This window comes from Carcharhinus amblyrhynchos, chromosome 12 (genome assembly GCF_965287045.1).
Source record: "Carcharhinus amblyrhynchos chromosome 12, sCarAmb.v2.hapA, whole genome shotgun sequence".
Classification (NCBI taxonomy): Eukaryota; Metazoa; Chordata; class Chondrichthyes; order Carcharhiniformes; family Carcharhinidae; genus Carcharhinus; species Carcharhinus amblyrhynchos.
Window position 1 is genome coordinate 71007379 of NC_137335.1, and position 14403 is coordinate 71021781.

Genomic DNA, 14403 nt, shown 5'->3' on the forward strand with positions numbered 1-14403 from the left:
ATGTCTCATATGTCAGCAAGTAGGGTGAATAGCCAAATATATTGAAACATTTTCGCAAAAAAGGGGGTTAAAACACTCTTTTAAATTCCAAATTATCAAAAAAAATTGCAATTAGATTAAGATAGAAGCTAAAATATCATGCTACTAACTTCAGAGAAATTATTCTCATAGAATCATAGAATCTCTATAGTGCAGAAGGAGGCCATTCAGCCCATCATGTCTGTCTCCGACACAGCATTTTACCCAAGCCCTATCCCATAACTCCTTGCATTTACTCCACTGATCCTCCTAACTTACACATCTTGGGGCAATTTAGCATGGCCGATCCATCTAACCTGCACATTTTTGGACTGGAGCACCCAGAGGAAACTCACGGAGACACGGGGAGAAGGTAAAGACTCCACACAAACCATCACCTGAAGCTGGAATTTAACCCGGGTCCCTGGCTTATAAGACTAAAAGAATCAAAATAACTTTCGAACAATCAGAAATTCTAAGCACCCAGTCAAATTGAATAATCTGAGATCATTTACAAGATAGTAACATAACCAAAAAGATTAGATAACAGGATAAAGATAAATTACTGTATTACAATTGCTCTAGAGTATTTTAATTGCAGCATCAATTACCACACTAAGAAAAAGCTCATGACCTCATTAAGATGTGAAACTGATTGTAAAAAGAGAGGGGTCACATTATCCACAGGTTTATCACAGATTCATAAAACCCCTAGAGAACAGGAAGAGGCCATTCAGCCCATTGAGTCTGTACTGATTATCTAACAGAGTATCTTACCCAGGCTCTCTCTCCCTACCTATCCCCATAACCCCACATCTACCACATCTAATCCATCTAATTTACACATCTTGGTACACTAAGGGGCAGTTCAGCATGGCCAAAGCAACCTAAACATCACATCTTTGGACTGTGGGAGAAAACCAGAGCAAACCCACGCAGGCATGGGGAGAACGTGCAGACTCCGCATAGTCACCCAAAGCCGGAATTGAATCCGGGTCCCTGGCTCCGTGAGGCAGCAGTGCTAACCACTGTGCCATAGTGCCACCCTTATGTGTCAACTGAACTCGGATAGAGTGTTGAACACAAGCACATACCCTGCACCCACCCTGAGCATGGGTGCAAAATCAGAAGAGGAGATTTAACTGCTTTACAGACTGGTGAATGTGTGGAACGTACCACATGGAGGTGATGTACTGGCATCATGCCACATCAACAAATTCAGGGGGCAGCTAAGTGTCGCCAGGACTCCCAGCAGAGTGAAAATAATTGGGTAATACCTCATTAACAATGAGGCATTCGAGGGGCATGAGTTAGCATGGGGATGTAATGGATTATTAGGGATAGTGGGCTGATGAATTGGCACGGGAGTATAGACAGTAGGGATGAGGGAAATGGAGAGAGGGTGGGAGTGGTCGAGGACCTAAAATACAAGGTACTAGGTTTGATGTTATGTACATGATGCATCCACTGCAAATTGTTGGTCCTCTTATCAGTAAAAGGTGCCTTGATAAAGAAAGAGTCTTGCTTCTTGCAGACTCTGAATAGACTTGGTAAGTATATTTTGTTCAAATAGCAGTTTAAGCAATTATATTATGTTTACTGTAAAGTACGCTGTTGTGAGTTCGGTCCACCCTTCCCTCTGCCTCCCAACATCTCTCCAACTCCAACGCATGTTCCAATCACAATAATGTGACCTTAATGAATCAGATACTGTATGGTTTCCAAAGAAGGGTGCTCCTGAATTGAGTTAATATCTACACTGTGGCCCAGATTTCCCTCCAGTTGTAAAGGCTTGGTATGTATTTAAAAATGGCACACTGGAACCTATTCCGGGATTTCTGCCCCTGTTCTTGGTACCCCAAATCTTTGCCAGCGGGGGATACTCGACCTTGCCATCTCCACTGCGAGGTTAGGAATCTCCTACCCTGCTGCAATGTTTGTGGAAATTGGGTCAGTTTCTCCATAACCCATGGTTCATGCATCTCAGAGGAGCCTTGAACCATGGACTCGGCAATCTTTGAAAGGCAAGTTCAAAACTTATGTTATGCCAACTTATGCCCTTATCCACTTCCATGGTCCATTTCGTCCCCATGCCAACTCAATTCCACCTCATGTCCTTGACAGATTAGTAGGTTTCGTACATAATATATACTGGATGAATGGGCGTGGAAGGGCCTATTTGGCAAGGGCTTATAGGGTCCATCGGATGTGGGTAAGGGTCATGAAATGTCATGGGAGTATGGGAGTGGATGGAGGGTCTTGGGGTCTACAAGATGAGGGCTAGGAGACCAAAAATGATCAAACAGCTGAGACTAAATCCCAGAGAATCCAGGCAGGTCTTTTAGAAGCCCAACTCAGCACTCAGCTGTCCCTGCGGCCACCTCCAAACTGCTTCCTATGGTGGTTTGTCCAATTCCATCCTGTTGCCACTACACTACCCCACATATCCCTCTTGAAGTGAAGATCCCATCATTCAAGGGCCTTTCTACTGAGGTGGGAGAAGCATGCTGGGAGATTTCCCAACTCGAACTACCCACTTAGATAGAGAAAACCTGAGTAATGCGAGTTAGACATAATGGAGGGATAAATGCCCAATATTCAGGAGTCCCAGTAGTGAAGAACTGTGGTCCAAATTTCCTGTGACAGGGTAACAACTGACACGACCGAATAACTACATTAACTATTGATGAGATTTGGACTGTAAGGTGCTGGAATCATTGGGAGGTGCGAGCAGGGTAGTGCCCTTGACAAGGTACCTAGAATCTGAGTGAACAGTGCAGGAAACTGGGTTATCTCCTCATCTGTGTTTCAGATTTAAGCATTCTGAAATTCGTCATGCAAAGCTTGGCAAGGGTATGTAATTAACAGCCACGAACTCAATATCATATCAGATACAGAAAGGGAAATAGGGAGAGGAAGAAAAATTGGATGAAAAGAAAGATGAAAAAGAGAAGGGAATAAAAGTAGTGACATTTTGTGAAAGGGTTAATAATCAAACAAGTTTAAAAAAATCACACAAGCTGCAAGCTGAACCACAGTCACACAGGGAAAGCTATATGCAAATAACAGGTCTTGATTCAAGCAGACTCAGATAAGAGTCAAAATCCATTTAATTAAACAATGTGCGGCCGCAGCTCATGTTTGCCCATTCGAACAAGGTACAATGGAAAGGGAGGTTGATATACCATTGGTCAGAGTTATAGCTATCGTTTATTGATGATATAAAATGCACAAATTTTAATTGCACACTATACCCTTACGTGTGCATGATGCAATCTTAATCAATAACTATGATTGGAGAGATAACTCTGAAAACATTATTTGTATATGCTAATTACTTGTAATCGAATTTGAAATTATAATTGCTTATGTATATCTGAATTCTACACTCTGGCTAGCTACACAATGTGAGCTGTAACTTTCCAGGATCCAAGCTATATAATGTGGTTAAAACAGCTGTTTAAGAGAACTCCGCAACTTGGTCTGGTAACTTAAAGGGTAAAGTTGTGATCAGTTAAAAGACTGAAAATCAAAGCCCACAACATTTTTACATCTCCAGTGATAAATAAGACCTGAAGGAATGATACTGCGCATATTGTAAAGAGAGAATTTCCAGTGTCAGGGAAAGTGACTACCAGTAATTAAAAGGGTAGACTGAAATGGACAAGACTTAACTTTCCATAGCAAGTTTCCTTTGTATTCACTGTGCAGATGCAGGTTCTTAATTTCACTCAATGAATTTAAGAGGGTCCTCCACAATAAGATATTGGCTGGAATTTTACTGTCCTGTCCACCGCAGGAATCGTAGTGGGCAAGGGATGGGCCACGGAAAGATCCATTGACCTCGGGTGAGACTTTACAGTTTCAGGACGAGCGAGGCCGTAAAATCCTGCCCATTGAATTCATGAATTTCATAGCAAGCTGATGAATATCCAACGGAAACTTTTCAATTTACACTTTCAATAGTGCATTTGCCCTTGCCTGAAGTTGCTTTGGCAATTGCACATCAAGTGTGAGTAGCCTTGCCATTATCTTGACAGCAAAGTTTGAGTTGATATATTGGACCATATTGTCATGTGGCGAAGATTAAGCACCGTATTATAAGACCTTAGTCAATTACTTAAAATGTCGAGTAGAGGGAGCCCTTTTGTGCGTACATCAGTATATATTCACTGATCATGCACTTGCAGATCAGTTTTGTAACCCTAACCCACTGCTGCACTTTGAGGAAGTTTTTCCATCGGAAGCATGAAATTTAAGATTTAGCACAATCATGACTTACCTTAATCCTGCCAAGTTCAAACTGGAAAACGTTGGGGCTGGTGGCTTGTGCAAATACTGCTGCAAACAGCTTTGTGCTTGGTTCCACCTAAACACAGAATGAAGATCAGGTGACTGCTGTGGCACACTTCTGAAAGGTTGCAATCTATCAGCAAGAAATACAACCCGTTTTTCTGTAGAGTCATTCTGAGTTCCCTAAGATAATTGGATCCTTGCGTTTCAAGTGCTTTATAACTTACACAGCTCAGTATTCCAATGGATGCAAACATAAGTGCTCAAGCAAATTAATGTTGCACTTTCCAACAACTATTTTTGTGACTTTTGTTTTGCTCAAGAGGTACCTACTTAAAACTGTAAATTAGCAAACGAGCCCACGATAATGAATCCAGATGATTAATAACTCAAAGTAGTCCACGCTGCCTACTCATCTATCACTGAAGTATGTACTTCATTTTAGCTTTTTAAAAAGCACAATCCACAAAGTAATTTTAATATAGCCTGCACTGAAAAACCGTAGCAAAGGTGTATTCACTGCAGCAAGCACAAAAAATGAAGCGCACCCACAGTTGGGCTTGGCACTGTTTAAGGATTACTCAATCACAGATACATTCTCAGTCAAGTGTTCGTGCTGTGCTGTGAGGGAATGCCCCTTGTCGTAATGTATTCTCCAGCCACACTGGGATGACAAAAATGCAGCTGGCTGTGGTCTATAAATGTGTTTGATGCATACCCAACAGAACTCACATACCCCACTCTTTAAAATAAGAATAAAGACTTTTTTTTAATTAAAAACTTTATTTTCTGGGACCAGGCACTGTGAATGTGATAAATTGTCATTTGTCCACTTAGTCACTCGGCAAATATCAGGGTGTCATAGAGTCATAGAGGTTTACAGCATGGAAACTTTGGTTTCCATGCTGTAATGAATGGCACTTCGGTCGAATGTGTCCATGCTGCCCTTTTATTATCCACTAAGCTATTCACAATTGCCTGCATTTGGCCCATTTCCCTCCATACCCATCTTACCCATGCAAATGCTTTTGAAAAGACAAAATTGTACCTGCCTCTACTACTGCCTCTGGCAGCTCGTTCCAAACACTCACCACCCTCTATGTGAATAAAAGTGCCCCTCTGGTCCCTTTTGTATCCCTCCCCTCTCACCTTGAACCTATGCCGTACTTTGGGCGTGGAGGGTGGATGTGGATGTTCCTGTGTTTTGAGATTCATGCATTATAAAGATGTGGCAAGGCCTGCATTTATTGCCCAAACACTATGGCGGTGAGCTGCCTACTTGAATTGTTGCAGCAGCTTTGGATACGATTAAGTAACTTGCTCGGCCATTTAGAGGGCAGGATAACAGTCAACCACATTGCTGTGGGTCTGGAGTTAACGTAAGTTAGGCCAATGAAGGGCAGCAAGTTCCCTTCCCTGACAGGCATTAGTGAACCGGGTGGGTCTTTTGTGGCTACATGATATTTTGATGGCCACTATTATTGATCCTAGCTTTTTATTCTAAATTTATTTATTGAATGCGAGTTAAATTCTCCACTTACCATGCCAAGATGTGAACTCTAGAGTCAGGATTACTAACATAACCGTGATATCCATTCAAACGGGACTCATTATCACCCTAACAGTGCCATATCAGTCACTGATGCTACACAGTAGAGGGTAATCTTATACTATATAATTCTATGCAAAATACGCAGGAAAGAGATATAGGCCCAAACCTTCCGAGGAGGTACGACTGTCAGATTACCGCCCTGCTCCTACATTCCTGTGCCAGGCCAGACCTCCACCTTTCTGATATGCATACCATCTTCCTCCTGGCTCTCTCTACTGTTGTCCGGCTGCATGGGACTACACTCACCTGGTTTCACCTTATCTAATTATAGCCAAAGGATCACTTACAAGGACTTCCCTTCCTGCTCCTACACTGTCCTGTCTTGTGGCCCTGTCAAGGATCCATCCATGATCCCCGTCGTATTTCTCATTTACACATGCTGACCTTAGGCAAGAACGTCTACATGGGCGTCGTTAATTTTCCCATGTACACTGAGAAAGCCCAGCGTAATTAAGGACGCCACGGAGCCTGGACATTCTCTCTTCCATCTTCTTCCGTCAGGAAAATGATACAAAAGTCTGAGGTCATGTACTAACCGACTGGAGAACAACTTCTTTCCTGCTGCGTCGGACTTTTGCATGGGCCTACCTCCTACTAAATTGACCTTTCTCTACACCTTAGCTATGGCTATAACACTACTTCTGCACTTTCTCCTCTCCTCCTCTATGAACGGCATGCTTCATCTAGATAGTTCGCAAGAAACGATACTTTTCACTGCACACTAATACATGTGGCAATAATAATCAAATCAAATCAAATCACCTCTACTTCTTCACCACCTCTCTCAGCTACACCTCTGTTGCTAAATGATCTGAGATCCAGTACTGGATGTGTAGAAACCTCCTCCCAATAAATATTAGGGAATCATTACTCCCATGACTGCTCCAAACTCTATTCCCTGGCTATGGATTCCACCTCTCTCCCCGGCAACAGTCTTAACCAATAAATCACAACTTTAGCATCAGGTTTGACATCAAGATGAGTTTCCAGCCTCACAGTCGCACCCTAACGAGATCGCTGAGTTCCACAATCCGTGGCATTGCCTGCCTTCAGCCCCTGCCTCAGCTCACCCGCTGCTGAAATCCTCGTTCTTGCCTCCATTACCTCAAAACTCGATTAGTCTAATGTGTCCCTGTCTGCTCTCCCACATTCTACCCACCACAAACCTTCCGGTGTCTAATTACAGCAGTGGCGGAGGAGCCAGTTCACTGATGATTCATGGTATCGTGGAATATCATGACAAGGGATTTATTAAATAACAAAATCAAGAAAAACGCTTTCACACAATCGTAGCTGAACTCCAGAACTCTTTCCCCAAAAGTGTGGATGCTGAGACACCTGAAGCTTTCGAGTCTGAGGCTGATCGATTTTTGGGAGGTGAGTGCATCATAGCAATGCTAAGTGGAGGCCAGACTATCACGGAATATGGAATTAAAGTGGGTAAATGAAGTGTTACTGATTAGCCTTTATCAGACTGAGTGGTGCAAAAGCTTGAGGGGCTGAATGGCCTACCCCTGTTCTTATGTAAGAAAAAGAAATGGTTAGCACTGCTGCCTCACAGCGCCAGGGACCTGGGTTCGATTCCCGGCTTGGGTCGCTGTCTGTGTGGAATCTGCACATTCTCCCCGTGTCTGTGTGGGTTTACTCCAGGTGCTCCGGTTTCTTCCCACAACCTGAAAGACGTGCCAGGTCGGTGCATTGAGCCATGCTAAGTTCTCCCTCAGTGTACCCGAACGGGCGCCGGAGTGTGGCGACTAGAGGATTTTCACAGTAACTTCATTGCAGTGTTAACGTTAGCCTCTTTGTGAGACTAATAAATAAATTTTAAACTTTGTAAGGTCAGGTATTTCTTACGTTTGATGTGACTTACCTGGTAATATGTATTTAATTCCTTGCCATTGGCTGTGAATGTCAGTAAGCCACTGGCGGTGTCCACCAGGCAGCCTATTTCCAGCCCATTGTTATTGCGTCCTTGCCCAGGGCTCGTGCTTTCTCCTGCCCACACCATGTAGCAGTTGCTTCGCTTGACGCTACAGTTGGAAAAACATTTTGCAGAAAAATTCATCAGTGCTGCAGTGTGCATGTGGGCAGACATAGTGACGCAGGCACTCAAAGAGCCTGAGCTCCACAGCTAATCACATTTCTCTCGTCTGTCTCTGACGTGAGAACATTTCTTAGCTCAGCAACAGTAGCTACGGGTTTCGCTGGCACAGTTCCTTCCCCCATCTGTTGCTTCTCTCCTCAGCACTGCCGGTGGGTGGTGCCAGCAACACGTCACACAAGAGAGCTACCTACATCTGTGGGCTAAGAGAATGGGGATTGGCAAACAATCCGAGCAATGCAGTCAAACTCCACCTAGCCACAACCACACCGCATCCCCCCCCGCCCCTCCCTTATTTCGGAGGCTGGGTAATCCAGAATGGGAGTTGGGAGTCCCAAAATGGCTCACTTACATGAGCAGAGTTTCACAGAATCCTTACTGTGCACGAGGAGGCCATTCGGCCTGTTGAGCCTGCACTGACATCAATCCCACTCAGACCCTACCCCCATAACCCTGCTGCTCCCCCTCCCATTCAGATAGTCGCCGTAATGGGATTCCCACCATCAAAGGTCTGCAACCCCATTACCGTACATTTGAATGGCATTAGGGACCTGCCCACCGTATTACCCCCCACATAAAGATTCCTCTCTCCCACCCACCCACCCGCCACCAGTCATGTCAGTGGGGGATTTACAACAGACCCTGAGAAGCGGGTTTTGAAAATGGAAGGACATATAAATCCCGGGAGGGGGGCTTTCCTGGTGTCTGCCCACCCACCTCAGACCTGTCTGGAATTTTACAGGGGGGCAGGAGAGGCATTGAGCCTACTGAGCTCCTCAAGTGGCCAAATAACACTATTTCAGGGTCTCATCCCACCCCCACCAATATTTAATGCATTACGAGGGGAGAGCCACGCCATATAAGAAACCTGACAGCATTAGCGGTTCGGGCTACTGGCAGGCCTGGAACATGGAGGGCAAACTTCCATTTATGGGCCCATCAGAGGCACTTTTCCCCCAAATTTCATCCACCCCTTTAACCCTATGCAGTCTCATTGAAACTAGACCTTCTCGCCAATCCCCCCACCGAGCAAGGGCTTATCTGGGCTCCTCAGTGTGGTGGGACTCTGAGTAGTCGTATCCACAGCCTGTGTGACCTCTGAACCTTGTAAAATCCAGCCCCTGGTTTCTCTTTCATGCTGAGTGCTCCTTTTCCCTCCCTCATTCAACCCAATTTAAAACCTCATTCAGCTAAGACTCAAATATCACTCCCAAAGCTAGGGAGGCATCTCTTTCTGATTGATAGACCACTGCACTGAAGGAAAGAAGAATCCACCTCCCCATAAAACCCTAGACAGGAGACACTCCTTATTTTCTCCAACAGTTGGCCCAGAAATTATTGGCTGGTGAGCTCTAATTGCACAGCCAGAATACAATTCCGTTTTTGACAGTACACAAGCCGTACCTTTCGTGGACCTTTCCTTTCTCATCTCCAAGCGTTACAGTCACCGTGCGAACCTTCTCCAGATCATACGCAGTGTCGTACTGATGAAAATCTGAGGTGATCCAACCAACCCACACGTTCGTTGGCTCCTGACCGGGAAATATTCTCACCGAGTAATAGTACTGTAAAAAAGGAAACTTCTTCATCAGCAGAGAGGCTCTGACTCCAAACTTCAGTACACTTTGTTCACTTCTCACAACCTCCGATGTTAAAAGCATTTGCTGTCACTCTGTTAACATGACACAGAGGCACAGACTGTTAGCCCGCAACGTAGGAGGCTGGGGGTGGGGGGGGTTGGAAATTCTCTGGCCGTTCACACCGGTGGGATTCTCTGGTCCCGCTGCGTGGAAACTCTCTGGCCGTTCACACCGGTGGGATTCTCCGGTCCCGCTGCAGTTAATGGTGACTTGGCTGAGCACCAAATGCTCTGTCCTCATTGGCAGGCGTGAAAGGCCAGAGAGTTCTGGCCATAGTGCTGAATTTTCCCGTTCCACCTGCCACGGGAATCGTAGGGGCGAGGGGCACACCATGGAAAGGTCCGTCGACCTTGACCTGACCTTGGCCAGGATTTTCCGGTTTTAGGCTGAGCGCACCCGAAAAATCCCGTCCACTGTCTCACTTACTTTATCCAGGTGCAAAACAAACCTCACATTGTCAGGACGGGAAGAAGTTCTTGGCAATAAAGCCCCAGTCACAGATCTTTATAAAGTACTATTGCACAATGTCACACTCATTCTGTTACCACCTCCTTCTATTTCTCACCCCACTTTGTACAGGGTGAAAACCCGGAAGTCAAGACATTTGTGGATCTGAAGTTATTCTGCTGCACAAATGGGGGTAACACGTGATACTTTAGTAAGAAGTCTCACACCGGGTTAAAGTCCAACAGGTTTATTTGGAATCACAAGCTTTCAGAGTGTTGCTCCGTCGCGCTGCTCACCTGATGAAGGAGCAGAGCTCTGAAAGCTCGTGATTCCAAATAAACCTGGTGGACCTTAATCTGGTATTGAGAGACTTCTAACTGTGCCCACTCCAATCTAACACCAGCATCTCCACATCAGGTAATATTTTGGAAGAAAAACCAGAGGAAAGCATTGATGTTGGCAGAGATTTAGGGCAGAATATTCCAGTCCCGCCTGCCACAGGAATCGTGGGGGTGAGGAGGGGTGGGTGTTGGGGGTAGACCATGCACAGGCCTGTTGACCTCAGGCAGAAATGTATGGCCTTGGGGGGAGTGCAGCCAGAAAATCCTGCCCTTAGTCATGTCATCAAACACAAAAATAACACGCATCTCCGAATGTGCACTTTCATCTCAGTTAGAACTCAAAATGCATTTTAATTTTGTTTCCACAATTTTTTAAATAGAAGCAACAGTATATCTGCCACTAGGTTATAAGTAAAGTTGCCATAGTTCCAGGTGACTTTGTCTCCTTTGAGGAGACAGAGCTGCCTGAGGATCACCCCACCTCAGCCAAGGGGCAATGCTGAAAAGGCAGAGTCTTCATGAAAAACCTCAGCCAGCCGGGGAATTGAATCCGTGCTGTTGGCGTCACTCTGCATCATGAACCAGTCATAGAATCATAGGCCGGAATTTTGCCGGCACGCCAGCCCCGATTCCAGGGACCGGCGAGGCTCGGAGAATGGCACTCTCTGTTGGTCTCAGGTGGGATCATACGAACCTCGGGTGGACATGCCGGTAAAATCCTGCCCACAGAATCTACAGTGCAGAAGGAGGCCATTTGGCCCATCGAGCCTGCACCAACAACAATCCCACCCAGGCTCTATTCTCATAATCCCACATATTTACCTTCCTAATCCCCCGACACAAGGGGCAATTTATCATGGCCAATCAACCTAGCTTAAACCGACTCAGTTAAACTGATCCCCACATCAACCACCATCATGTTTTGTACCCCTGTCCGAAAAACAGTGGGTAGAAGAATGGAGAACTGAATAAATGATGCATGCTCCAACTGCTGGAATCGTAGAATCCCTATAGTGCAGGAGGAAGCCATTCAGCCCATCAAGGCTGCACTGAAACTCGACTCCCATAATTCCTCAGATTTACCCTGCTAATCCCCCTGACACTTGGGTCAATTTAGCACGGCCAATCAACTAACCTACACCTTTGGAATGTGAGAGGAATTCAGAGCATCCAAAGGAAACCCACACAGACACGGGGAGAATGTACAAACTCCACACAGGCAGTGATCCAAGCTGGGAATCGAACCCTGGTCCCTGGCGCTGTGAGGCAGCAGTGCTAACCACTGTGCCACCGTGCTGCCCATTATTACTGCACATCCATTCGTGCTTTATAAAAATTACTGGACAACAGCTGGGTAGATTGGTAGGATTCAGCTTAATCCTGTAAATGAAAACTGGCTTGAAGACAAATAAAAAGGTTTGATGTGTTTGGTTAAATTTTAGTTGAGGGTGACTACCAGAAACCACTTACTGTTGTTGTCTGCATCAGAAAATCATAATCATCCCTATCGTCTGCCAGTACTTCCTCTGTAAGTCGTGTTGAAGAGTGAGCCAAGTTATAGTCAGGTTTTGTCCTTTTTAACATAAACCTGAAAAAAAGGATGTGTTTTGTTAGTGAGCAAGAATATACTTTGCAACACTGTTTTAATGCACCATGTCACTGGACAAAAAGATTTCACCCATTAGTGGTTCCAAATATTGTCCTTGTTACCAAACAAGTGAATGCGGCTTGCAGCAAATTACAGTTAATCCTCTTGGGACAGAGTTCTCCCATCTGGAGCTAAGTCCTGAGCCAGGGGACGGGGGGGCAGGACGGGAGTGTTCTCCGCTGCCGAGGCTGGTAGCCATTCACACCGCGTCGTGAACCCGAAGGGTTTCTTGTCATATTGACTGAGGGCAGGGGGGAGGAGGGGGGTGCTGAATGGCTCGTACCCCACCATTATAATATCTGGGTGTCATTTTTGAAAGGTATCCAGACATAGCCGGCCCACCAGTGAAGAGAGAAGATGGGTCTCCAGGAACACTCCGGAAGATGGACCTGATAGATGCTGCCCCCACCACCCACTCCTGCATCTTCCAGGGTCCACACTCACTAGATCTCTCTATTCCAGACCGCTGCACTGTCCCCCCTCTCTGCGGTGGGGAAGGGGGAGGGGGGGCATGGGAGAATCCTGCCCCCCTTTTTCTGGTTAAAGGTAACTCCAAGAATGACGGTCTGGAATGCGCTGCCTGGGGGGGTGATGGAGGCAGGTCACCTCACATCCTTTAAAAAGTACCTGGATGAAGATTTGGCACAGCATAACATTCAGGGCTATGGGCCAAGTATTGGCAGATGGGATTAGGTGGGGGTTTCATGTGTTTCTGACATGTTGGTCTGGACTCGATGGGCCGAAGGGCCCCTTCAGCACTTCTCTGATTCCACGATTCTGAGAATGTCGATGGTAGGATATTCAACCGTGATAACGTTACCAAATGTCACGGGAAAATGTTTAGGTGCTCTTTTACTGGAAATGGCCACTGCCTCACACTTGAGCGGCACAAATGTTGCTTGTCACTATTCGGTCCAAGTCTGAACACTGTGTGCAGGCACACACTGCTTCAATACCCGAGGAATTTGGATCATTGCTTCCTTTCTGCGCTCTCATTTCGACTACAGTTAGATGCGTCCTTTCTTTCTGTTGCTGCTCTTCTCCTTTCTCAAGGCTAGAATGGATCCCTGATTTTAGAAAGAGTCGGGCCCTCCTTAAATCTACTGAAGACTATCCATACACCAGACACGGAGACCGGAGTGATCCAGCACCTGGTTAAAACTGTGAACTAGCAGAGAGATAGCAGCCTGCCAAAACATTTGCAGCAATTTAAATGAGAGAAGGTGAATTCCCCGCCTCCCATCCGGCAGGAGGATGCCAACTGTGAGTATTGCCCCTGAACTGTGGGCAGATTCAAGAAGGCAGAGCTGTATCAGACAAAAGTGGCACTTGGGTCTGAATGAGAGGCGGATTCTGACTGTAACATACATTAATTAGGTTCCTCCTCCCACTACCCCAGCCAAAACCGCAGCCTATCCACAAGCTGCAGCAAGTGGGCTTCAGATGGAGAGAAGTCTGCCTACGCAGACCCTATGAATCACTGACAACAGAGAAAGAAGACTGACGGCAGCTGAGGCGACACCACTGAATTAGTTAACTACTGGAGCAACCGACATCATTGGATAAAGCATTTTCCAGAGTTGAGGGCGGGAGGGGGAGACCCAGAAAAGTGCAGCAAGGGAGGGGGGCAAACACAAATGAAGGTGGGCACCGATGAAGTCATCAATTCATAGACCACTGAGCACAGCAGCAGGTTGTCAAACTCCTGGAGTGCCAGAGAGCAAAGGATTAATAAATTCATCGAGAGCAGAGAAATCGGAAACTGAACATCAAAGTGCTGGTGCAATGCAAGTGAATCAATTAAGAAATAATTTGTGTATGTAATGAGCTGCCAGACAATGTGGGGTTGAGGCTCGTACAAGAGCAATGTTTAAAAAGCATTTATATGAGTACACAGATGGGAAATGATTAGAGGGAGATTGGCCAAACACGGGTAATTTGGACTAGTTGGGAGGGCACTATGTCGGCATGGACCAGTTGGTCCAAAGGGTCTGTTTCTGTGCTGCGTTGCTCTATGACTAGCAGGGCAGAATTCTATCGGCACGTCCGCTTGAGGTTCATATGATCCTCCCCGAGGCAATGGGGAATGCCCTTCTCCGAGCCTCATCTGCTCCCGGAATCAGGGTGGGTGTGCCGATAAAATCCCGGCCTATGACTCCATAATACGGTAGTCGCTACGAGGAAAAGGTAACATGATAATGCAAAGCAGGCAGCGGTGAATGAATAAAGTCAGAGGGGAAAGATGTATTAACAATGGATTAATAGAGCAACTCCTGTATCGGTGATTAATAAATGAAAATGTG

At 45.8% G+C, this 14403-nt stretch overlaps 1 protein-coding gene across 1 annotated transcript in view; it reads right to left on the bottom strand.

Moving 5' to 3' along the window:
- Nucleotides 1-14403, bottom strand: part of ryr2a (ryanodine receptor 2a (cardiac)) — a 662889-nt gene that overhangs the window by 223857 nt on the left and 424629 nt on the right. Inside the window, exons 31-34 of the mRNA XM_080200677.1 lie at nucleotides 11923-12040; nucleotides 9429-9589; nucleotides 7794-7953; nucleotides 4301-4387 (exon numbers count right to left, since the gene is read on the bottom strand). Coding sequence (XP_080056803.1) covers nucleotides 4301-4387; nucleotides 7794-7953; nucleotides 9429-9589; nucleotides 11923-12040 — 526 coding nt within the window. The remainder of the gene's footprint in view (nucleotides 1-4300; nucleotides 4388-7793; nucleotides 7954-9428; nucleotides 9590-11922; nucleotides 12041-14403) is intronic.